Source organism: Hylobates moloch, unplaced genomic scaffold (genome assembly GCF_009828535.3).
Source record: "Hylobates moloch isolate HMO894 unplaced genomic scaffold, HMol_V3 SCAFFOLD_11, whole genome shotgun sequence".
Taxonomy (NCBI): domain Eukaryota; kingdom Metazoa; phylum Chordata; class Mammalia; order Primates; family Hylobatidae; genus Hylobates; species Hylobates moloch.
Window position 1 is genome coordinate 94,409,545 of NW_026652286.1, and position 24,713 is coordinate 94,434,257.

Genomic DNA, 24,713 nt, shown 5'->3' on the forward strand with positions numbered 1-24,713 from the left:
TTATTTTAGTTTAGGAAAATCGTAAGGAATCTTTCATTACTAAACGATTTCTATTGGAACTCAGGAATTGAGTAGTTTCAGATCCATTTTGGGGATGGATTTCTCTCTGTCCAGAACATGCCACTTGTTATCTGGAACCCAAGAACCAAAAATATTAAGATAATTTGATATCTCTTGATATTTGTGTATAAATCGATAGAAATAAATAAATGAATCTATATAAACAAACCAAACAGGCAAGGCACGGTGGCTCATGCCTGTCATCCCAGCACTTTGGGAGGCCGAGGCGGGTGGATCACCTGAGGTTGGGAGGTTGAGACCAGCCGGACCAATATGGAGAAACCCCTTCTCCGCTAAAAATGCAAAATTAGCTGGGCATGGTGGTGCATGCCTGTAATCCTAGCTATTTGGGAGGCTGAGGCAGGAGAATCGCTTGAACCTGGGAGGCAGAGGTTGCAGTGAGCTGAGATCGGGCCATTGCACTCCAGCCGGGGCAACAAGAGCAAAACTCTGTCGAATAAATAAAAAAATAAACCAAATAAATTCAGATGGTGAGGGATATTTTAATCTCCTTGGTTAACATTTCCATATTACGTCTCTTTCTCATTTATTTGTCATGTCTATCAATTGTAAGGTTGAGCTTTGTCATTTACTTTCAAAGTTAATGCAAGTTTGCACAATTAAGTGTTTGGATTTGCTGATGGAGTTTGTCTTCAATATAATTAATTTTCCTGCTGTGTACTTTTTTTTTTTTTTTTTGAAGTTCTTCGGTGTTTAGCAGGATGCAGCAACCTTTGATAAGCCTTAAAAGATTCTTATTTCTCATTCTATCGCCTTATATACTTCTTTCGTTATTATGTCTGTTTGCTTTCTTGCATTTTGGGTGTTTTGTTTTTCACTTTGCTTTATCATAAGTGGTCTTTTTCAGGCTGCTTCTGCTTTGCTCTTTCTATTTGCTGTGATAATATTTTCTGATGCTTTTTAAACTGGCCCTATCTTCTTTAAAAAGTCATTAATGACCAGATGAAAACTTGGAAGGCATGCGTGTTATACTTGCAAGTAATACAAAGTTACCCAGATAGCTTATTTTCTGGCAAAACACTCAGGATTTACAAAGGGAAGCTAAACTTTCATGGTGGGTTTTAATGTGCTATTCATTATTCTCAAGCAAATCATGTATTTGTTCCACTTAATTCTCAAAATAACTGTGATTTTGGTGTTATCTCCTATGTCGAGATAGGAGAATTAAGGTTCCAAGAGAATCACCTAGCCAGTACCAAATTGGGTTATTTATTTAGGTTGAAAGCCATGTTGAAAGTTCTCATCAGGGAAGAATACACCAAAACTAACACAGATGAACTGAATAGGGATTAGTGTACAATTCTACCCTTACATTAAAAGAATGAAGAAAGTGGACTCCTAGAGTGTTAAACCAACGGGGACAGGTTGACCCCACACTCACCAAAATAACAGTGGGAACGTCTGAGCATAATAAGCAACCACATAATAAGATGAACATTGGAGATAATTAAGAAAGAGAAAAGAAATGAGACCTCCCTCCTGGGTGACATTAATTCATTAATTGGCATTCTTCAAATCAGTGTTTTCAGCCTGTTTCCAATGTGGCTTATTCACAGGGATGTTGCCTAGTAAAGGGTCTTAAAATCAAGATGTGTTATATCTACAGTTTTTTTCCAACTTTAATTTGATAACCTTATCTAAAAATGAAATGAGATTAGTGTAGTGCGATTCTTTTTAGAGAAGCTGTCCCCTGAAGGCTACTAAGTTCTGTTCTAAGTGCCTATTAATCATCTGTTAATTATCAGTTTAAGAATTTTCACAGTTAATGACAATCTTATTCCCAGATTCTATTGTTTTAATTTAAGTCTGTTTTTTTTTTTTTTTTTTTTTTTTTTTAAGAAACAGGATCTAGTTATGTTACCCAGGCTGGTCTCAGACTCCTGGACTCAACCAATCCAGCCTCAGCCTCCCAAGTAGCTGGGATTACAAGTGCACACTACCGCACCCAGCTTATTTCCAGAGTCTAAAGCCCATGCTTTTTTGCTCTTAAAATTTTGAGACATACTTTATAAAGAAACCTCCAACGTCCTCAGCTCTACTGCTTAGCTGTTGTTTGATTATATTTTATAACATTATTACCCAGTGGAATACTCCTGTGATGGGGGTTTTGGTGTTTTTCAAAATAATCCCCTCTGAGCAGAGTTTCTCCTCGGCAATCCTATATAAAATGGCATAACCTGATCAGATTAATTTACTTGTTTGCAGTTTCTCTCAATAGAAGATAACCTCCATGAGGACAGGTCCTTCATCTGTTTTACATATCCCCATATTTTTAGCATCTGGAGCAGTGCCCGAGTCATGGTAGGACCTCCACGAATGTTCAGAGAATTCCACCTTGGGCTTCTGAGACTATTAGAGTAGTGGTTCTCAAACCTTTCTCTAATTCTTGAATACACGATTATTTGTCATGAGTTTCCCCCCACCATGGCAAACCAATTTCGGCTCAGTATATAATAGAATTCTGAAATGCAGTGATCTTCCTGGAGAATGGGGGATTATAGTTTGTGAAAACCCTCATAAGTAGTTTTGATAGTTCCCTTCTCCTCTTGACAATTTCTGTATCAGAATTGTTTTTTAATAAGTAGTGAACTGAAGTCTGTACCTCCATCCTGGAGACTCGTGCAAAGAAGTCTTAATTCTTCTTTCTCATGAAAACTCATCAGTGGAGAACACTTGTTAGAGTGGTCTGCACATCTTCTCACCACCTCCCCCCATCCTTGTATCTTTTCATCTCTAGGAAGATATCCCTGGATCCTTTATCCATTCCTCTTGACCATCCTGGTTGCTCTCATGGGAACATTATCCCGTTTCTCTACCTGCATCTCAAAGTTTGGTTGTTTATGTTAGGAGAAAGGAGAAGAGGGAGGGGGTCGAGGTCAAGAGGTGACCCATGACCACCTGCCTGGGTCTGAGATGGGGCATATGAAGCTTGCTTGCTCAGGTCACAATGCTCATATCACCTTTAACATAATTTTGTTACTTGTGTGTACACTCTCTTTATTTCCTCAGGGGTTAGTTTCAGGAAGGGACTATTATCATCCTTGCTTTAAAATTAAACTATAAACAAAATTCCTTCCATAGTTAGCTTGGCCTACGTGCAGAGATAAGCAGAGGCCGTTAACCTACAAGATGTCACCATGGGCAGGGGGTAGGGTGCGGGGAGCAGAATGGCGCCACTCATGTTCGGCCTCCTTTTGTCTGTTATAATTTCCCCATTTTCAAAGCCAGTGATGTTGCATGTCTCTCACCTTTCTTCTGTATTCTCTTTCTCTCACCACAACCAGAAAAGAGTCTCTGCTTTTAAGGACCCATGTCATTAGACAGAGCCCACCTGGATAATCAAGGCTGAACTCTCCTACCTCTGGGTCCTTAATCTAATCACACCTGCAAAGTTGCTTTGTTACATAAGGTAACATATTACAGGTTCCAAGGTTTAGGATGTGGACATCTTTGACTTAGGGGAGCAAGATTGATTTTCGACCCTCATCACTGGTGGGATTGGATTTCTGATGTAGACCTTCCTTGTCCAGGACTGGGCAGGCAGGTGTGAGTCTGCATAAGGAAGGCCTCCAGTCACTGTTCCTGGGCTCAACCAGGTACATAGCAGATTTGTACCACCCAGGTACACAGCCTGCATAGCAGATGTGCTGTCTACAGCCATTCTCACCTTTTCTCTTTTCAGGAGCATTTGCAATTATATGGTCATTGCTTTCTTTTTAGAGCCTCCCATGCAGTTTTAATCTACTTTCAGAACTGGAGAGCACATCGCATTTTGGTCAATAGCCCAGACATACAGTTGCATAACCCTTAACTTACCAGTGCTCATTACGTGCATTATTTCATTTTCTGTGAAAGTACTTTGAAAAGCCAAACAACTTTAAATACTACATAAAGTATGCATGCCTCTTAATACTGTTGGGATTCATCTCATTATTATTTCTGTTACTCAAACCAGAAATCAGCTCCTCTTTCTAGATTGCAAACTAATAATAGTAGCAGAATAATTAATAGTACTGTAGAGTAATAGCTACAGTTTGTTGATGCCAGCCAGGAGCCAGGCACTATTCCAGGTGTGTGATCTCATTAGATCCGTGCAGACACGATAGTGACAGAATTGTTACTTCCATTTTTTATAGGGCAGCTGAACCCAGGTGATGTTAAGCGGTTCGCTCAAGCTCATGCAGATCTAGGATTTAAACTCTAGTTTGTTTGACTCCAAAGTGCTCACTCTTCCTGAATGCAGATTCCAATTGTTAATGTTAGGTGAAATGGCACCTTAGTGCTGGTATGGATTCCACCACCACTGGTCATTCAAGAGGTGTGTTTTGAAGCAGAAGCCGTTTAGTACTTTGTCTAAATGAGAATAAACTTGGGCCCAGCCTTCAGTACCATACGGCCCCTCCCCGTGGACTTAAGAAGCCTCTCTGTGTTTCAGCCACACACAGCACCTTGACTTGCATGAGCAGGGAGTTCCAGTGCGAGGATGGGGAGGCCTGCATTGTGCTCTCGGAGCGCTGCGACGGCTTCCTGGACTGCTCAGACGAGAGCGACGAGAAGGCCTGCAGTGGTGAGTGCCGGTCCACGGGCTGGGCTGGGCTGGGCTGGGAGGTTTGCTTACCCCAGGGCCCCTCTTGTGTAGACCTCGAGCTAGGACCCTTTTGAACTGTTCCTCAATCTAAGGATAAAACAGATTTGTGCCTAGTTTTGGAGCCCCAAGTGAGGTGAGCCTTGGCCAGACTCTGATATAACATGCAGCTGTCTCCTCCCTGTTAGTGAAGTGATAGGCATGGGCAAGGACTTCGTGTCTAAAACACCAAAAGCAATGGCAACAAAAGCCAGAATTGACGAATGGGATCTAATTAAACTAAAGAGCTTCTGCACAGCAAAAACCTACCATCAGAGTGAACAGGCAACCTACAAAATGGGAGAAAATTTTTGCAACCTACTCATCTGACAGAGGGCTAATATCCAGAATCTACAATGAATTCAAACAAATTTACAAGAAAAAAACAACCCCATCAAAAAGTGGGCAAAGGATATGAACAGACACTTCTCAAAAGAAGACATTTATGCAGCCAAAAAACACATGCAAAAATGCTCATCATCACGGGCCATCAGTCTTGGATTTTTTTTTTATGGACTTCCCACCTCATGCCCATACACCATGGCTCTCACAGTCTCAATCTGCTGGTGGGATTAACTCAGCTCTTATCTCTGGAGTGTCTAGTAATGGACCCTATGACATGGTCCTTGGACTTGTAGCATTCTCTATTGAGAAATAGGCTTAAATTGTCATAGGCAGGAGGAAGATGAAATTCAAGGGAAAATATCATGACTGGAATCGTTAAGAGACCCTAGGAGGGATTGTATAGGGAGGTTTCAACTACATTTTCTGAGATTTCTTTTCAGATAATGATTATGACCTCCTGATAATCTAGATCATGGTAGTTCTGTTTAAAAGCAGGAGTCCTTTGAAATCTAAGGATTTGTAAGATGTAACTTTTTTTTTTTTTTTGTATTTTTAGTAGAGATGGGGTTTAGCCACGTTGCCCAGACTGGTCTCGAACTCCTGAGCCCAGGCAATTTGCCCGCCTCGGCCTCCCAAAGTGCTAGGATTATAGGCGTGAGCCACCATGCCCAGCCAAGATGTAACTTTTTTTGACTTTTTCTCCCTTATTTCTCTAGATGAGTTGACTGTGTACAAAGTACAGAATCTTCAGTGGACAGCTGACTTCTCTGGGGATGTGACTTTGACCTGGATGCGGCCCAAAAAAATGCCCTCTGCTTCTTGTGTATATAATGTCTACTACAGGTGGGTCCCATCTTTGTCACGGGAGATGAAAATGATGTCTACGTTGCCCCAGGATGTTCTGTAAACTCTCTAGTGGCATGCACCATGTTATTAACTGAGTCAGACATCTCAGCCCCCCATGCTGCTCCAGTGTGACAATATCTTTATGTTTTTTGGGCCAGGGTGGTTGGAGAGAGCATATGGAAGACTCTGGAGACCCACAGCAATAAGACAAACACTGTATTAAAAGTCCTGAAACCAGATACCACGTATCAGGTTAAAGTACAGGTTCAGTGTCTCAGCAAGGCACACAACACCAATGACTTTGTGACCCTGAGGACCCCGGAGGGATGTAAGTGTTTCAGTTAATTTTTATGGCTTGGGTAAGACCTCGGGTGGGGTTTTGTGAGTGTCTTTCTGAGTATTCTCAGGAATGTGGCAACATACGTGTGCCTCACATGTACAGAAGTATTGTGGCTAAGCTTTATAGTCTTGCCAGAGTTGTCAAACATCTATTCTTCTTACTGCGTCAGAGTATTGCCCTCTTGCATTTTTTGTCTAGTTTCTACCTCTACGTTCCTTCTCTAGATCTTTCCTAGTACTTGGTACTTAGGAGGAGGTCATCGTCATTAAAATATGAGGAGTATCAGCAATTTTGTGGCTAAGTTTTTTTTCTTTTTGGAGACAAGGTCTCACTCTGGCACCCACACTGGAGGGCAGTGGAGGCGCAATCACTGCTCACCACCTCAGTCTCCCCAGGCTCAGGTGGTCCTCCCACTTCAGCCTCTCGCATAGCTGAGACTATAGGTGTGTGCCACCATGCTCAGCTAACTTTTTGTATTTTTGTACAGAAAGGGTTTTGCCATGTTACCCAGGCTGGTCTTGAGCTACTGAGCTCAAGCAATCCACCCACTTCAGCCTCCCAAAATGTTGGGATTATAGGTGTGAGCCACTGCACCTGGCTTTGTGGCTAAGTTTTTAAGAAATTTACCAAATTTATGTGTCTAAGAGAGTTCCTCACCTCCTCCCCACTTCAAAGTAGTTGACATGAGCAACTGTCTGCTTGAATGTCATCTTTTTCCATTGCCTAAAGTATCTTGAATGTGCTAGTGCCAAACTCATTAAGGAGCCTGCTTTGAAGATGATCAAATTCATTTGGATATAGAAATTCTGTGATGTTACAAAATTAGTCTTATTTTTTGGTAGTCAGGCCTACAGTACAGTTCTTGTCGTACAAGAAGCAGAGGCAGCAGGTGCTGTCATTGACAATTAAGATCTCAGCATGGAAGTCTCAGGGTCAGTGGTGACTCAGCCTGCCTAAGTGATTTTATCCTGCAGCCCTTATGAGCCACAAATTTACCACACACTCAGCTGAGCCGTGATGTGATGTGTGGATGGCACACCTTGCTTTGTGGAAGAAGAGGAAGAGTGTCTTGTCAATGTGAAGACCAAGCCAGCAGGCTTTCTAGTGGATAGTCTCAATGCCGGCTGTGGAGTCTTTCTTGTCCTTGTTCTAAGCCCAGGAAAATTCCTCTGGTTGGCTGCTATGCAGATGGGTTTAACCTTGAGGTGACTCTTTTTCTAGTGCCAGATGCCCCTCGAAATCTCCAGCTGTCACTCCCCAGGGAAGCAGAAGGTGTGATTGTAGGCCACTGGGCTCCTCCCATCCACACCCATGGCCTCATCCGTGAGTACATTGTAAGTACCTTCCAGGAGTTGGCCATATGTGTGTTGGGGGTGCTAGGATATTTCTGGGTATTCTGTGTGACTAGGGGTTGATTTGGTTTAGCTTTGTAGGTGATGACCCATACGTCAGAACATTTTGCTCCTCACCTTCTTTTCTCTCCTCCCGCCTCCTTGCAAGATATTAGGATGCCCTGGACCTTTGGTTCCCTTTACTCACATTTTTTTTCTTCTCCCTTTAGGTAGAATACAGCAGGAGTGGCTCCAAGATGTGGGCCTCCCAGAGGGCTGCTAGTAACTTTACAGAAATCAAGAACTTATTGGTCAACACTCTATACACCGTCAGAGTGAGTGTCGCCATCCATTCCAGCCATCCATGCAGTCTTAGAACTGAGCGATATTGCTGCTATTTTGTGAGAACTCTCTACTCACCTTTGTGAGATGCGTATTAGTAATCTGCAAAATACCCAACTTCTTGCCCTGGGATGGGGGAGCTCAGAGTTTCTTTCAGTCTCTTAAATGGACACCACAGAGAGCTTGACATCAGAGTTTCTGTAGATAACCGGGCATTTATGGGAATGCAGCTTTCCCTGCTGTTAACTCCGATATTCTGCTAGCTCTCCAGCTCCTATACTTTTACACTCAGCTCTTTTCTGCTTATCTTTAGCTGCAGGATGATGCAGAGCTATGATAAGTATTCTTTCTAAACTGATTTTGTGAGGTTCTTATGAAATATATTTTTACTAATTTTAGCAGAAAGATAGATTTTTGTGTACAACATGTTTGCTGAGACCATTAAGTGTACGCATTTGTGACTCTCACACTGATAATTTTGTCAGTACCCTTTTTATATATGTGTGTATTTATGAACACACCCCCCATACACCTGCCTTTTAGAAGAACCTTGATATTTGTCGATCAATAGAAATTTTCTGATCTTAGGACTGTCATAATGCCCTTTACCCAAGCTCCTTCCCTTGGCTTTTTTGCCCTCTTATTTCAGATGCTGGGGCCTCTGAATATTCTGGATCACTCTGTATAAAATCTTTCCACCCTTACTGCCAAAATTTCACCCCTTTAGCTCATTCAGTGTTCTTGCTGTATGGTGTATTGCCTTTATTTCATACTAATTCACCCTCTGATTTGAAAAGGTGGCTGCGGTGACTAGTCGTGGAATAGGAAACTGGAGCGATTCTAAATCCATTACCACCATAAAAGGAAAAGGTAAATGATCCCAGCATTTGCAGATTTAGAAAAAATATTATAGAAACCCTTTCAAATGACTTTCAGTATGACTGGAAAATGGAGAAGCATAGTTTAGAAAAACATCACACAACTTCCTTCTCCCCAACACACGCACATTTCTGGGTGTCTCTGTAGTGCTTTAGATAGAGTCTTTTTGGGGTGACTGAGTGTCTTTTCCCTCCTAGTATTGAGCATTTCTTCTGATGCAGACATACAAAGGGATTTCCAAAGGCCGTCATGCGCAGCGCTTTGTGAGTAGTCACAATATCTAAAATAGAAGGAGTCCTTCCTTCTTGCCAAAGCTGAAGATGATTTTGTGCATGTTCATTTATGGGGTTTTAAAGAAAGCACCATGCTGACTTCTGTTATTCTCCCAGTGGCACTGGCAAACTGTGTGTAGGTGGTTTTTTATCTTGTACTAGAGCTGATATTAGTAATAACTGATGGCTTGCCAAGGGCAGGACACTCTGGAGTGTTCACTGCTTTCTGTACATCAGCTCATCTAATTGAATGGTCAGAACAACTACAAGAAAGGATAAGGAACTGGAAGGAGGTTATGTCACTTGTCCCAGGCCACACAATCAGTAAGTGACAGAGCTGGCACTGGAACCTGATCTGCCTGACTCCAAAGCCTGTGCTCTTAACCACTGTGCTCCACGCTTCTCTCTGGGCTGAGACACATGCGGCCTACTGGACTGTCCTGCTTGCCGGGGGTGGCGGGCTCAGCATCTTGCACGAGTGCCTCATGAGGGCAGAGATCTGGTCTGTTTTTCTCTACTCTATCACGGGCATCTAGTAGGGATTAAGGAAATAATTGATGAATGAGTGAATCGAAGCAGTTAAATGAAGGGTTCTGGCATACTTTGGGAGATGGACTACCACTCGTTTTCCAGAGTGGTTTTCCTTGACCTTAGCCTTCACACTGGGGACTTGCATTTCTGGACTTCCAGGTATTAAAACCAGATGGACGCTGTGGCATGCAATAGGACTGGAAGATTTTACTTTAACCTAAGCCTATGAGGAATAGGCTCTGGGTCATGGAGAGTCACTATCTAGTCCCCTCTAAAATCTGGAGCCTTTGAGATCAGGGCCCAAGGCGGCCAAATGTAGTGCCACCAGATGGTCTTTGGAGCTGAATGCTTGCAGGTATTAGAGAAAGCCTGCTGAATTCACACTCTCCTAGAGTTTTTATTGTTTTATCTCTTCTCTCTACAAGTCTGTTTCAAAACACTGACCACACATACCAAGAAGAAGGGATGTTGGAAGAGCAACCAAAATCATATACCTTGAATTCCAAAGGCACAAGTCACAACTGCATTTGAAAATCTCAGTGGATGGTTGCTTCTCTTTAACTTCTTTTCTGTGATTTTGATGAATCTCAGCTCCTTGCATATATTTGGACTAGGATTTGTACAGAAGGCAGCTGTGTGCCACATCCAAAAAGTGTTTGTTGTGAAATATCTGTGACCTAGAATCATAATAACGCTTTAAGATGAAGGACAAAGACAGCAGAGGCATCAGCCAGATGCACCACGTTAATTGGTGAATGTAGTGGATTAGTAATGACAATGAGAAAAGCCACCATTCCCTGAGCACTTCTTATACACTAAGCACTGTGCTATTGTTGCTCATGAATGGATCTCTTATGAATCCTATGAGATAAGTATCCTTATCCTCATTGTGTAGCGGAGGAAACTGGGGTTTGGAGTGGATTGTGACTTGTCCCTGGTTGCCATGATTATAATTCAAGTCAGCTTTACCATATGCAGCACTCGCCCTGTTTTGCTCTGTGTTGGCCGCCTGAAGCTTCCAATATCCTTTCTTCTTCCGGTTATTGCATTTTCCTGAAGCCTAATTTTATTATATGGTTGATCATCTGGACAGACCTCTTCAGACTTTGACACATCTCTTTTGCCACCAAATCTTATCTGCTCCTTTGAGTCTCTCTTGCCCAGTCTATAGAAGGGGCATATGTGCAGAGAGTCTAATATGCAAGTTGTCGTTTAAGTAATATCTTCTGATAATATTGATCCATTGAGCTCTTTTAGATCATGCTGGGCCAAGCACTGTCAGCCTTCTGGTGGGAAGACCTTCCAGATGACAAGCATGGCGCTCATTGGTTGAACTGAAAGGCGTCTTTTCCTTGGCCACTTCTCTTTGCCCCCTTGACTCTCAGCTTGAGCTCCAGTCTTTTTGAGAGCACCAGTTGGTTTCTAGTTGTTTAGTTGGCCATATGTGAGGCTATATTGGAAAGGAAGAGAAAGAGAGTATCAGTTGAGTGCTAGGTATCACACATACATTATTTTAGTTAATCTTCCCAGCTCTGTGAAATGCAGATAACATCACTAGGCTCCAGGAAGATAAGTAACTTGCCTAGGTTACACAGCTGCCAGAACAGGAATTCGAACTCAAGTTTGCCAGATTCCAGAGGCCACATTCTTTCCATTTTGCCACACGCACGTTTACCATTTATGATTTACACCATTGTCAGCCTTCCAAAAGGGCTTGAGATTGGTGGGACTTTGTTAGTGCCAATCAAGATGCCACTCGCAGTGAACGATCCCTATTCCTTTAAGAACCAGGCTGAAGCTGGGCTGTTTTGGGACCTTTACAAAATGGAACTTTTCTGCCTGACCTAATTGCCAGGATAGCCGACTGAGCCAAGATAGTTTTGTGCTCACCAAGCAACTGTGGACCAACCTTAGCTTCAGGAAAACAGTGGTAAAAAAAGATCGATGAGGAACACTGCCAAAGAAATGCCCTTTCTTCCCCGACTGAAAGATGGCTTTGTCCGTTGAGTTGAAAACTATTAAGTCCTGCCTTCCTCGCTTTTCATCATGTGGCTTCTGTTTTTGAATTCCTTTTTGTTTTCAGTGATCCCACCACCAGATATCCACATTGACAGCTATGGTGAAAATTATCTAAGCTTCACCCTGACCATGGAGAGTGATATCAAGGTAATGTGGGAATTTCAAGCCAGCACCTGGATGGGGCTTTATTTTGTATGGGAACTGAAAGGACATAGCACAGTAAGACTCGAAAAAACAAAAACAAACAAACAAAAAAAAACGAACGGCTAGATCTAGTGAAGCTAAAATACCAGAACTAGGGTGGTTCCTTCCTCCACGAAGAACAACTTGAGTCTTCGCATATAATTATTCTGCCTCAGCCTGGTGCCTTTTTTTCCTTAACCATATAATTAAATGGTTCACAGCTACAGTGCAGATAAAGAGTTGGTGTTAACAGAATACGTATGCCCTGTAATTTTCAGCTTTATTGGATTTCCTGGTGCTAAGCGCTAATGCTGAGGCGCTCACAGTGGAAGAACAGCCTTCTTGTGGGAGAGTGGGATGCCTTGGAAACATATTCACTTTCCATCCACCTAAGATCTTCCTCTTCCAGCACTGCCATCCCCTCTCCTGGCTCTCCGCATAGCCGACTTCACCATTGTTATCTGTGCCCATGTGGTTCCTCAAGCTGAGATCCACTTTCCATAGTGTTCCTTCTTATCTGTCCCTCCTCACAGCCTCTCCATTGATGAAGCTGTGTTGGGACAAGCAGCCTTCAGAGTCCTTGTGCCATTTACTTAACTACCATTTAGTGTCATGCCCTTGGCTTCAGAATGGGTTGATATAAGAAATGGCCTTGGCCGGGTGTGGTGGCTCATGCCTGTAATCCCAGCACTTCGGGAGGCTGAGGTGGGTGGATCACCTGAGGTCGGGAGTTCAAGACCAGCCTGGCCAACATGGTGAAACCCCGTCTCTGCTAAAAATACAAAAATTAGCCAGGTGTGGTGGTGCATGCCTGTAATCCCAGCTACTTGGAGGCTGGGGCAGGAGAATTGCTTGAATCTGGGAGGCGGAGGCTGCAGTGAGTCAAGATCATGCCACTGCAGTCCAGCCTGGGCAACAGAGTGAGACTCTGTCTCAAAAAAAAAAAGAAAAAAGAAAAGAAAGAAAAAAAGAAATGGCGTTATGTGCTTCTTGTCTTGTAGTCTTTGATCTTGAAAATATTTTGTTTGTTGTCTGATATTTAAAGATCTTCAGATCAAATCCTTTTATGAGCTCAGGACTTGGAAAAGGTAGTCTTTCCTGATGGGTGGATGTATTTTCTGTAGTTAGACAATGAGATCTAACCAGCCTGTTTTGTATGGATTGGCTTCTTGGCCTTGACTGCAAGGATTTATCCTTAATTTCCATAGCCTAATTATCTTTCCAGTGTTTCCTCTTTCTACCTTTGTTAATTGGTTCTCATCCTTTTATTCTTCATTCACTTTTTTGTTTAATTGAATCTATAAATTAAATATGGTCTCGTTTGTTTTTAGAAGTAGGTGGAGTATAACTAAATATTAGCTAATGGTAGCACAAATAGAACCTGTTTAAAATTTTTGAAAAACAACCTGTTCACTGTAAGAATGAGATACCCAAGGAAAGAACAGAAAAGAGGTATATTTTTAATCCTGCCTTTTGTATTTAATGTGCCCATGACTAGCTGTTCATCTTACATGCTTCTTGGTTCTCGGCAGGTGAATGGCTATGTGGTGAACCTTTTCTGGGCATTTGACACCCACAAGCAAGAGAGGAGAACTTTGAACTTCCGAGGAAGCATATTGTCACACAAAGGTAACACTTCAGTGCTGGTCAGTGTGTGAGCAGGAAGGGGTAAGGCTGGACCAACGCTTTCCCGCTGTAGAGCTTGATTGGGGGTGCCAGGGAAGGGGAGGTATTCTCTGGAAGCTGTTCTGTGTTGACAGGTTCTTGTGCATTGAGGATCCTGTAAGTGTGCTGCTGATCCTAGGCAGAGGGATTCACTCGGTGGCCCCTCGAGCCCTCCTCCAACCTCATGACCCTTAGTGGAAGTTGGGGGCCATAAGGAGGAAAATTGGACAGAGGCAAGACTAATTCTCTGCAGATGAGTTTTGATTTCCAAAAGAAAGAGTTCTTAGACGTAGACAGTTACCTGTGTGTCCTTTCTAGTCTGGTTCACTCTCCCGTTGCTAATGAGAGACAGCAGAAGGCCTTATGCATAACTGATGTTCAGTAAATACGTGTTGACTGGAGGAATGGACAACAAACCAAGGGAGGAGTGGTCCAGTCCCTGTTACGTATGTACCAGCAGCAAGTCTCAGCTAAAATTCCTCTATCTAAATACATGCTAAAGGATGGATCTTAATTTATTTCTAAGTGGCAAAAGCTGCCTGTAACTGTTGAGAATGACTTGGGAGCTTCTTCCTGTCTCCTTCTAGGCTGTGAAGCACTTTCAGTCATGTTTTTATTCAGTCCTTGTCACAGCCTTATAAAATAGAGACTACAAATGTTCTATTGTTACTTTTTTTTTTAACTGAAAGTCCACAAGGTGCCCGAGGAGGTCGTTATTTTGACTTTTGCACATTGAGCACCCACCATGTACGGGCATTTGCATAGGCATTCTATGCATATTATTTACATAACCCCAAGTATAATTCCGTGAGATATGCCCGCTTTACAGAGGCAAAACTGAAGTTGAAAGAATAAGTCATACTCTCAGACGGTGGCAGAGCCAGGATTGGAACCCACATCTTTCTAACTCCAGAGCCTATGATCTCATGGCCTTAGTGTTGCCCCAGTAGAAACTGGCAGTCAGGAGCAGAAGCCTTAACTAGCTGTTGTCTGAAATCTGTTAGGGCTAGTGTGATGCTAGGCATTATGCCAAGCACTTTATAAGCATTTTCTTTTTTTCTCCCTGCCAGCCAGCAGCTGCTGTAAGTGCTGTTATTTTTTTCTCCATCTTACAAACAAGGAAATAGAGAGTTTAAATACTTTATCCAAGGTTATACAACCACAAATTGTAGAGTCAGGCCTTAAACCCCAGTTCTTCTGATTCCAAAGGCTATCCTGTTAGCATAGCCTCCCCCTTCTCACTTTTCTTTTTTTAGTTTTAGTAGCATTTCCTCTGATTAGAAAGGGTATACATATTTGTTTCAGAAAATTGAGAGAACAAAAAGAGTGTAATGAAAATTAAAATTGCCTGTAATTTCACTTTTACATTTCAGATATCTTCTAATATATTTTTCCATGGATTGATCTCTTTTTATCTTTTTTCTAAAATCAGAATAATGCCATATATAGTCTTGTATCCTGCCCTTTTCACTTCACATAAAATTGTGAGAATTTTCCAGTGTCATCAAATATTTTTGAAACAATCTTTAGTGCCTGCACAGTAGTTCATGGAATGCACATTATTTAATTATTATCCTGTTACTAGACAATCAAATTACATTCAGTTTTTTCCTACTGTAACACTGTGATGGGGATCCTTGTTAAACACACTTTTGAGTCTTTCTCTGACTTCATGGGATAACTGGATTGAAGGGTATGATTTTCAAGGTTCTTGTTATACAAGGCCAAATGGCTTCCAGGAGCGTTGTACCAACTCCTATCCGCAGATGGGCAGCTTTAAAGAAATTACCCAGTGCCTGTGCAGTGTGTTACGTACCGTCATCATCAGTACATAAACGTTGAATGAATTTGTCATCTAATGACAGTCCTACAGCACATGGGACTCATTTAAATCAAGAGATTACTATTTTTTTTTAAAAAAGAGTGCGGGTATCAAGACACATTCTTGACTCACACCCCCAACTTCCTCCTGAAATCTCCTTTTCCTGTTTTCACAGTTGGCAATCTGACAGCTCATACGTCCTATGAGATTTCTGCCTGGGCCAAGACTGACTTGGGGGATAGCCCTCTGGCATTTGAACATGTCGTGACCAGAGGGGTTCGCCCACCTGCACCTAGCCTCAAGGCCAAAGCCATCAACCAGACTGCAGTGGAATGTACCTGGACCGGCCCCCGGAATGTGGTGAGTCAGCCAGAATGACCATCACAAAGTGGGTGTGGACTGTCCCCTAGTGCTACACCACCACACAACTCCAGGGCTTTTCTCTCTTTTGCAAATGTTCCCGTGCCCCTGCTGCTCTTGGATATAGGCCTTTCTTTTTCCTTTGTTTTCATGTGTGCATTATGATTCACAATGATCAGATCTGTGCTCCTTTTTGAGTCTACTGTTTTACTTTCCACTCCTCCCTACTGTGTCCCCTTTGCTTTTAGATCGACCATCCCAAGGCTCTTGGCACATTCGTCCCCCTCTTGCCTCTGTACTTGACTTATGCCCTTTCTCCTCCTTGGTGTCCTTCCCTCCTCTTGCTATGCAAGAAAATCCTCCCTTCTATAGTTGATCTCTCTCCCTGTGAACTCCTAATATATTTATAGTTGGTTCCATATAGCATGATGTTTCCTTAAATACAGCTTTACCCTATTTGATAATTTTTGTCTCTTACTCTTCCCTTCCTAACTAGTTTATAAGTTCCTTGAAGGGAAGGATTGTTTTCTGGATTTTCTCAATGGAAAAGCATACAGAAGTAAATTTATAATAAGGAATTAGTAAATCCTTAGTGATTAGCGGAGGAACTAGCCTAGGTCTGGTCTTCTGAGGATATCTTCAGTGTGCATTTGGCACAGGGCTGATTCACAGGGAAATAACCAAAGTTTGCAAGTAGTTGTCTGTAAAATCAGTGAAGAAGAAGGAAGGAGAAGTAAGATTTACTGAGCAGCCGGTAAGTGCCAGGAACAATATAAAATCTGATAAACCCATGTTCCCCCTTATTCCTTTCATTGGTTCTGTGGGTAAATGTTCCCATTTTGCCAGCGAGGAAACTAAGGCTCAGTGAGGCGAAGTAACTTGCCAGAGTTAAAGCTCTCACAAGCAGTAGACTGAGTTTCAGCTCAGGTCTGGCTAATTTAACAGCCTCTGCTCTTTTGTGTGTCCCAGCACCTGATGCTGAGGCAGGGACAGTGATGAGAAGCTCTGACCCATCCCGGAGCTCTCTTTTACCTGGAAGTTGAGTCTACTCCTAAAGAACCCTTTCTTTCCATTTATATACCCGGCAGCACATGACCGCCTCATCACCCCCAACTATCTGTCCAGAGTAGGGCAATTGCACAGAACACTGAAGCCTGACTTGATTTAGGGCCTCTAACTGTGCATGAAGTTGGAGGAGGCTTCCTGCACCTCATCCCAGCTCACGCACTGGTCACACTAAAGGTGGCTTTCAGAGGTGAGAGCGCAAATGAGATCACCTGTAGGAAGCTCTCTGCTTCTGCCCCTCTTTAGTTCACTGAGGACCCTGGCAGCTCTCATGATTTTCCTGTCTACTGTGAGAAGTGCCATTGTCACTGTGCGTATGGGGAACCTCTCATCCCTTGGCTCCCGTGGCTCTGTGGACCCCTTTCCTGTCCAGAGACACCCCACCCCGGGCGGTCACCAGCCTTATTCTCAGTGATGTCATCCTACCTCTGTACTCTAAGCCCCCACTTGGCCTACTCCCACCTCATGCTTTGCAGCTCCACTTGCATTTGCTTTGGGACCCCTTTGAGTCCCTCAGCGCTTCTCTTTCCTACATCCTCCCAGGCGATCACCCCCTTCAGGGCTTCCCTTCCTGTTTGTCTGTGCCCTCCCGTCTGTCTGTCCTTTTTCAGCTGTCAACAAAAAGAATCAAACTCTGTAAAATATATGAAAAGATTTATTCTGAGCCAAATAGGAGTGACCATGGCCCGTGACACAGCCCTCAGGAGGTCCTGAGAACATGTGTCCAAGGTGGCCGGGATGCAGCTTGGTTTTATACATTTTAGGGAGGCATGAGACATCAGTCAAATACATTTTGGAAATACACTGGTTTGGTCCAGAAAGGCAGGACAACTCAAAGTGAGCATGGGGAAGTGGGGGTTTCCAGGCTGTAGGGAAATTTAAACATTTTCTGGTTGTCAGTTGGATGAGTTTGTCTGAAGACCTGAGATTGACAGAAAGGAGATGTTCAGGTTAAGATAAAAGATTGTGGAGACCAAGGTTCTTTTGACATCTTTTAGTGGCTGCCCTTAGGGGAAATCGATGACAAATGTTTCCTATCCAGATCTTTAAAAGGTACAAGACTTTTAGCTAATGTCTTTAGGATTGGGAGGGCCTGGAAGAAAAAGATCTAGCTATGTTAATAGAGATTCTTTACAGATGCGAATTTTACCCCACAAAGGACAGCTTTTCAGGGCCATTTCAAGATATGACAAAGAAACATGTTTTGGGGTAAAATATTTTGATTTTCATCCTTGTCTCATAATGTTATGCCAGAGTCAACTTGGAAAGTAAGTCACGATATATAGGATTCAATAAAACCCACCTGATGAGAATTTATGGTTTGTAGGACATGACTCCCCAAACCCCTTAGATAGGAATTTGGGCAAGATTGGAAAAATCAGAGCTTAGTCCTCACAGCTGCTGAGCAGTGTTGGAGAAAGTCACCCTGTTGCCTGGGACTTGGAAATCCCTTTGTGGATGCCCGTTCAGTGCCTGCTCAGCCTGTGGATCCTACAGCTCCTACAGTTCTCGTCAAGCCCCTGTCTTACATGTGCACATAACTCTTGGAGAAAATGCTCTTTGATTGTGCCTTACAAAGAAAGCTTCCTCAGCTCCCACCCTCCAGTTATAAACTCCCTCAGCTTCCACTTTCTGCTGCAAGCTTCATCCCATTCCTACTTCCCTGCTTGAAACTCCCTCAGTTTCCAACGGTTACCAGTTAGGACTGAGCAGGGATGCATAGAGCAGAGGAAGTGACAGTAACAGTGGCTTTGAACAGTTTATTTCCTCTTGTAATTAAAAGAAGTTTAGAGTTGAGCAGTGCAGGGCTTCTGTCGCGGCAGCACGATTTGATCGGGCACCCGAGCCCTGTCATCTCCAGCCTGTGGCATGCGTCTTCAAGCTCACCTCATGGTGCAAGAGGCCTCCTGGGGCTGCAGTCATGATCTGTATTCCAGGCGGCCGGAGGGCAGGAAGAAGGGCTCCTCCCTCTGTTGTAATGAGCCCTCCTAAAGCTTTCCGTGTGACACTTCTGCATCTCAATGGCTGGAAGCTCCTTGTCTAGCCTCTCCTAGCTTAGGGAGGTATGCAGTGTAGACTTTTTCCAGGCAGCAATTCTCAAGCAGAACCAGAGTTCTGAGGAAGAAAGGGAGGATGGGTACCTGCTAGACAGCCAGCTGTGTCTGCCCTCCTTCCCCCGCTCCACATACTTCCTGGGGTGTTCGCATCCACTGTGCAAGCTCCCACTCAGCACATCCCCTTGGAGCCCACGTCTGTGCTGCCAATGGTAGAATGACACCCCCTCTTTAATAGCCCCCCCCATTCGCTGGCTCATCATGTGGGTTTCTGGTGTAGCATCTAACGCTCTATGTTTGCCACTTGTTATTTATAATTATGTATGTTTTTCTTCTCTGCCCGCCTCTCCTCCAGAAGGAGCTCTTTGAGGACAGAGACCACATCATATTTATTTTTGTAGCTCTACATACAGTGCCTGGCCCAAGTGCCTTCTCTGTAAATGCTGTAAATGTAATAAACGTTGAATGAAGACTTCTCTCTGAGCTCTTTTGAAGCAGTTCCAGGGTCTTAAATTGGGGATTTCAAGGAAATGAGGTCATCGGCCCATGAGCTGATGTCCTCTTCCGTTCTCTGCTTTTACCAGGTTTATGGTATTTTCTATGCCACGTCCTTTCTTGACCTCTATCGCAACCCGAGGAGCTTGACTACTTCACTCCATAACAAGACGGTCCTTGTCAGTAAGGATGAGCAGTATTTGTTTCTGGTAAGCTTCCCGTACCATTTCAGTTTTTTAAGGGATGTCTTAAGTTCTGGGCTCTGGTCTCAACCCAGGACCTGGGGAGCTCGCATACCTGGACTCCAGGATTGATGTGTGTGATGAGAGGCAACTTCCTCTTCTTCATAAGCATCATCAGGTTCTTGCTTGAAATACAGAATGAATGGCCACTTTCACCAACTGCAGCTCCATTATGGAGGATTGATAACTTGGCAGATGATCACAAGTATAGATAAATCAAAAATTTTTATCAGGTTCCACTTCTAGGAATTTAGCCTACATACTTTTATGTATGTGCCAAGATATATGGAGAAAGATACTTGGTACGTTATTCTTACTTATGATAGCAAAAGATGTGAAGCAACTTAAATGTCTATCAAGAGAGGACTGGTTAAACATATCATGGTTTATTCATGCAATGGAACGCAGGGCAGCCATTCATAAGAAGTATGACAACTCTAAATGTACTGATATGGAAAAATCTCTAAGCTATATATTATTACATGAAAGAAGCCAAGAGCATAATATGTGTCCCATTTTCTCAGTTGTATAAAAAATATTTGAGGAAGATAGGCTACAGGTACACATGCATATATGTGTAAGGATACATGTACATACATATCCATACTTATATATGCATAGGGCATTTCTGGAAGGAAGCACAAAAACTCTTACCAGTGGTACCTCTTGGAAAATGATTTGGGGTAGGTGGGAAATTATTTTATATTTTATGGTTTTTTGTACTAACTGAATTTTAATTGTCATTATTTTGTTGAAAAAATACTTTAATAAAGATTGCATAAGGCCATGATATATTTTTTTCCTACGTGTGTGCTTGGGCTTCAGGTCCGGGTAGTGGTACCCTACCAGGGGCCGTCCTCTGACTACGTTGTAGTGAAGATGATCCCGGATAGCAGGCTTCCACCCCGTCACCTGCATGTGGTTCATACGGGCAAAACCTCCGTGGTCATCAAGTGGGAATCACCGTATGACTCCCCTGACCAGGACTTGGTGAGTGGGCTGGGCTTCCAGGCCTCTTTGTTTATTCCTGGCCTGGTTAGGATGGGGTGGGATGGAAGGGGGTCCTCTAATGGGGCAAGAAACACAGGCCTGGCTTCTGGCGCTCAGCAGGAGGTCCGTCTCCCATTTCTGTCTGACCAAAGATGGGGTCCGTATAGGGACCTCTTCTTAGTTGGCACTTCTCCATTATTCCTAGCTGCTATTTTGGTTTGTCCCTCTTTCTTCTCTGCTGCTCACATTTCCTTCCCTGACCCTCTCACACAGGGATTAGCAAACAAAGGCCTGCAGGCCAAACACAGCCCATGGCCTATTTTTTTAAAATAAAGTTTTATTGGAACCAAGTCATGCCTATTTGTTTATATATTATATCTGACCACTTTCGTGCGATGATCAGCAGAGTTGTTGTGGTGGAGACTATCTGGCCCTCAACGCCCACAGTATTACTGTGTGTGGACGCTTACAAAAAGTTTCTGACCCCTCTTTAAAAGGAGCATTGATCCTAAACAAAACAAAAAAAACTGCCATTTTTTCCTTGCTCTGGGCTGCTCTTCCCTCTCTCCTCTCTCCACTCCCCTTCATCCAGTGGTGGTTGGTTTAAAATGCTTGGTTGCTAATACTCCTCTCAACTCTCCACTTCCTTCACATGATTGAATTTCCTGTGCTTACTATATGCCCTGCTATTTTCCCCTTGCCCCCCATACCTAGAAGCAGCCCGGGAGAAAGTAAGTAGAGCCTTGCCCTTTAGAGCCAGGATTGAACACTTTGGTTCATTCTCTCTCCACCAACAACATCCATGAACTATTGCAGTGGTGAAGTTGTGGAAGTTGAGTACTGAGTTTGGACGTGCTTGCTTGTTCCAACCTACCTGCTGATGTCACAATAAATGTGGCCTTCCCTAGAGGGTTAAAAAAATTTTAATTGATAACTCTATGTGCAGTTCTATGAGTGAATAGTTATTTTAAGATTGGATCTGGTCACTCCAAACGCCTTCCAAAGAATGGAGTCAGATTTCGGGACTCAAACTATTGTTGCCGTGGGTCACAGCTATTAATATACTACATTGTCCGCCATTGAACTACAAAGAGTGAAAAATGTCAACTTTCTGATTATCATTCAGATGTTCTTTTTTGGTCCTAGTTGTATGCAATTGCAGTTAAAGATCTAATAAGAAAGACTGACAGGAGCTACAAAGTAAAATCCCGTAATAGTACTGTGGAATACACCCTTAACAAGTTGGAACCTGGCGGGAAATACCACATCATTGTCCAACTGGGGAACATGAGCAAAGATTCCAGCATAAAAATTACCACAGGTAAGCAGGAGAGAGGTTAGAGGTCTTCTCACACAGCCTGCCCACAGTGCTGTGCCGCTGGGCCTCCAGAGACAGACTTTTCATTAGGAGTTTCCCAGGGAGTGCAAATGCTGCCCTTCAGTATCCCTACAGGAGCAGAGTAGTGCAGAGGCTCCAGGGTCCGGGCTGCGGCGTGGTGGCCAGGGCACAGTGGGCTGGGGAGTGGCTATCGTTTTCTATATTTTCTAAGTCTTTTTAACTCCCGTCGCTTGTTTTGATATTACTAAAGGAAAAGAGGAGGGATGCCCAAGAGAGGAAATAAAACTGAATAGTTACCACTAAGACCGAGGCTGTATCTGAGAATCTGGATGACAGGTTCTCAGTGGTCCATTGTGGCAATCTGACGTGTCGAAATGGAGGGAGATCCATAGCTGGGCAGTAGATCAAAGGGCAGTCAGGCTCAAGTTCAGAGAGCTGGTAGCAAGCTCCGTTGCTCAGACAGCAGCAGGTATTATTGGGAGTTTTGATACTGGGTAATGGAGGCCCAGCCCCATTTATGCTGGTGGCGTGCAGTGGGCCCGGTCCATGTGCCATTGTCACTCCAGTGTCCTGTCTTCAGATGGAACTCCTTATCCCATCCCATTCCTTCCTCACCACCCTTCTACCCCACCCCATTTGTTTTTGTACACCCTTGGTTACAAGGGCTATTCAATTGAGTACTGTCCAGATTTCTTGGCTAAAGATGTTGTAACAACAATAAAAGAGATGCCAATTAAAGAATATCTACCACGTGCTGGGTTCTATACACAGCAATCTATGTGTTTTATTTTTTCTGTAACCCAGCCCTGCAAGGCTAGCATTATTTAATCTCTCTTTGACAGACAAGAAAATGGAGTTTCAAATGTATATCCACTAACCGCATCCCATCTTATCTTTAATTTTCAGTGTCATTATCGGCACCTGATGCCTTAAAAATCATAACAGAAAATGACCATGTTCTTCTGTTTTGGAAAAGCCTGGCTTTAAAGGAAAAGCATTTTAATGAAAGCAGGGTAAGTTCCTCCCTCATTCTCCATGACTTTGGAAATTTAATTGAAATGCTGTTTCAGAGATGAGCTCGTTAACAGCATGCTGGCATAGATAGTGTAAAAAAAAAAAAGAATGAAAAAGAATAGGACATGGACATGAACTTGAGAATTAAAGGACCATTTTCAGTGGGATTGCTAATTAGCGAAATATTTATACTGCCCATTAAAGATGAGAATCTCTGCACTAAGCGCTTTTCAATCCTGACTTGTCTTCCCCTGATGAAAGAGAAATGGGCTGGAGGCCATGCTGTGCTTCCCGCAGAAGCTGCAGCTGGGCTGGGGCTCAGGGTGTTAAACCGGAAGCCCCGCCTATTCCACACTTGCTGAGGGCGGGACTGTGGCTTCAGTAGCAGGAGTTGAGCTGCACTCTCAGCCTGGCATCTCAGCACTCTCTTCCCAGATAAATTACAGGGAGCAGGAGGTACTTGAAGATACTGTGCTGACTTATGAAGAACACCTTGGTTTTGTTTAGTTTTGCTATGGGTAGGCCAATATGGTATTCACAGCAAAAGACAGGGGAAGGGGAGTGAGACCTGGGAGTAGATTTACCACCCAAGGGTGGACAGATTCTTGAGTAAAGCTGGGTTGGCCCCAGTGACAGCAAAGCCTTTGCTAAATAGGAATGTGATGAATCAACTATGGCTACCTGGAGATGCAGCGTAGGCAAAGAGCCACGGGTTCTAAATAGTCACCATGCAATGCCAAAGCAAAGTGAAATTAAAATTGGAAAATTCTCACCACACACTCTGTGAGAATTCTCATAACTCTCGTAACTATGACGTCTAAATGGCTAACATCCTTAAATATAAGGAAAGCTTTCAAGTACATTCAAAACGGAAATATTCTAATTTTGAAGAAGGTACATTTAACAAAGCGGAAAATTCCAGCAGCAGTAAGCAAAAGGAGAAAAGTTCAGCCTCACCAGTAATCTAAATAACAAAGAGGTAGCCCTCTCATGTTAAATTGGTAAAGATTTGCAGGGAAGAGTATAACCGGTATGAATAATAGTTGGGGAAGTAAACATTCTGGGAATATAAATTGGTTCAAACTCAAGTAAGGCTCTTGGGTAATGTCTGTCAAAAATGTTAAAAGTGTTCACACCCATTGATCCAGCAGTTGTAGGATTTTACTCTAAAGAAACAATGTGCATGAAGAATTTATGTATAGTATTTATGACAGCAAGAAAGAGGAAACAGCCGAGATGCTGAACAGAAGAGGATGGGTTAAATAACGTATGGGTGGTTGATGTTGTGTAATCTTAATTATTTTCTTTATAACCTTTATGTATTTTACAAATGATCGACACCAAATATATATTAGGTGGAAGGTAATAACTGCTAGCTTATAGGAAAGAATGCGGGGATGAGATTCCAGGCAGGTATTGGGAATCCCAGTTCGGCAGCCAGTCGCCATTAGGGGATCCTTCCTGGGTGGCTGGAGCCCGGCTCTTAGGTTAAGATTCTAGGTTACTATTTCGTCTCTAGTGGAGGGTCTGGTGTAGGCAGAGCATGTCCTTCTTCCCTTCCCCTGACAGGGAGTTCAAAGAATTATATTAGTCCGTTTCCACAGTGCTAATAAAGACATACCTGAGCCTGGGTAACTTATAAAGGAAAGAGGTTTAATTGACTCACAGTTCCACGTGGCTGCAGAGGCCTCTCCATCATGATGGAAGGCAAAGAGGAGCAAAGCCACATCTTACTTGGTGGCAGACAGAGAGAATGAGAGCCAAGTGAAAGGGGAAGCTTCTTATAAAACCATCAGATCTTGTGAAACTGTTCACTACCATGAGAACAGTATAGGGGAAACCCCACCCATGATCCAATGATCTCTCACCAGGTC

At 43.2% G+C, this 24,713-nt stretch overlaps 1 protein-coding gene across 4 annotated transcripts in view; it reads left to right on the top strand.

Annotated features, from left to right (window-relative positions):
• SORL1 (sortilin related receptor 1) overlaps window positions 1-24,713 on the top strand; it is a 282,584-nt gene that overhangs the window by 248,321 nt on the left and 9,550 nt on the right. For all 4 annotated transcript variants that reach the window (XM_058446962.1, XM_032167741.2, XM_058446961.1 and 1 more), the window contains 13 exons: window positions 4,517-4,648; window positions 5,767-5,893; window positions 6,055-6,224; window positions 7,458-7,570; window positions 7,798-7,902; window positions 8,707-8,779; window positions 11,675-11,757; window positions 13,326-13,422; window positions 15,456-15,640; window positions 19,344-19,463; window positions 20,322-20,486; window positions 21,633-21,807; window positions 22,732-22,838. In XM_058446962.1, the coding sequence (XP_058302945.1) occupies window positions 4,517-4,648; window positions 5,767-5,893; window positions 6,055-6,224; window positions 7,458-7,570; window positions 7,798-7,902; window positions 8,707-8,779; window positions 11,675-11,757; window positions 13,326-13,422; window positions 15,456-15,640; window positions 19,344-19,463; window positions 20,322-20,486; window positions 21,633-21,807; window positions 22,732-22,838 (1,652 nt within the window). The remainder of the gene's footprint in view (window positions 1-4,516; window positions 4,649-5,766; window positions 5,894-6,054; window positions 6,225-7,457; window positions 7,571-7,797; window positions 7,903-8,706; window positions 8,780-11,674; window positions 11,758-13,325; window positions 13,423-15,455; window positions 15,641-19,343; window positions 19,464-20,321; window positions 20,487-21,632; window positions 21,808-22,731; window positions 22,839-24,713) is intronic.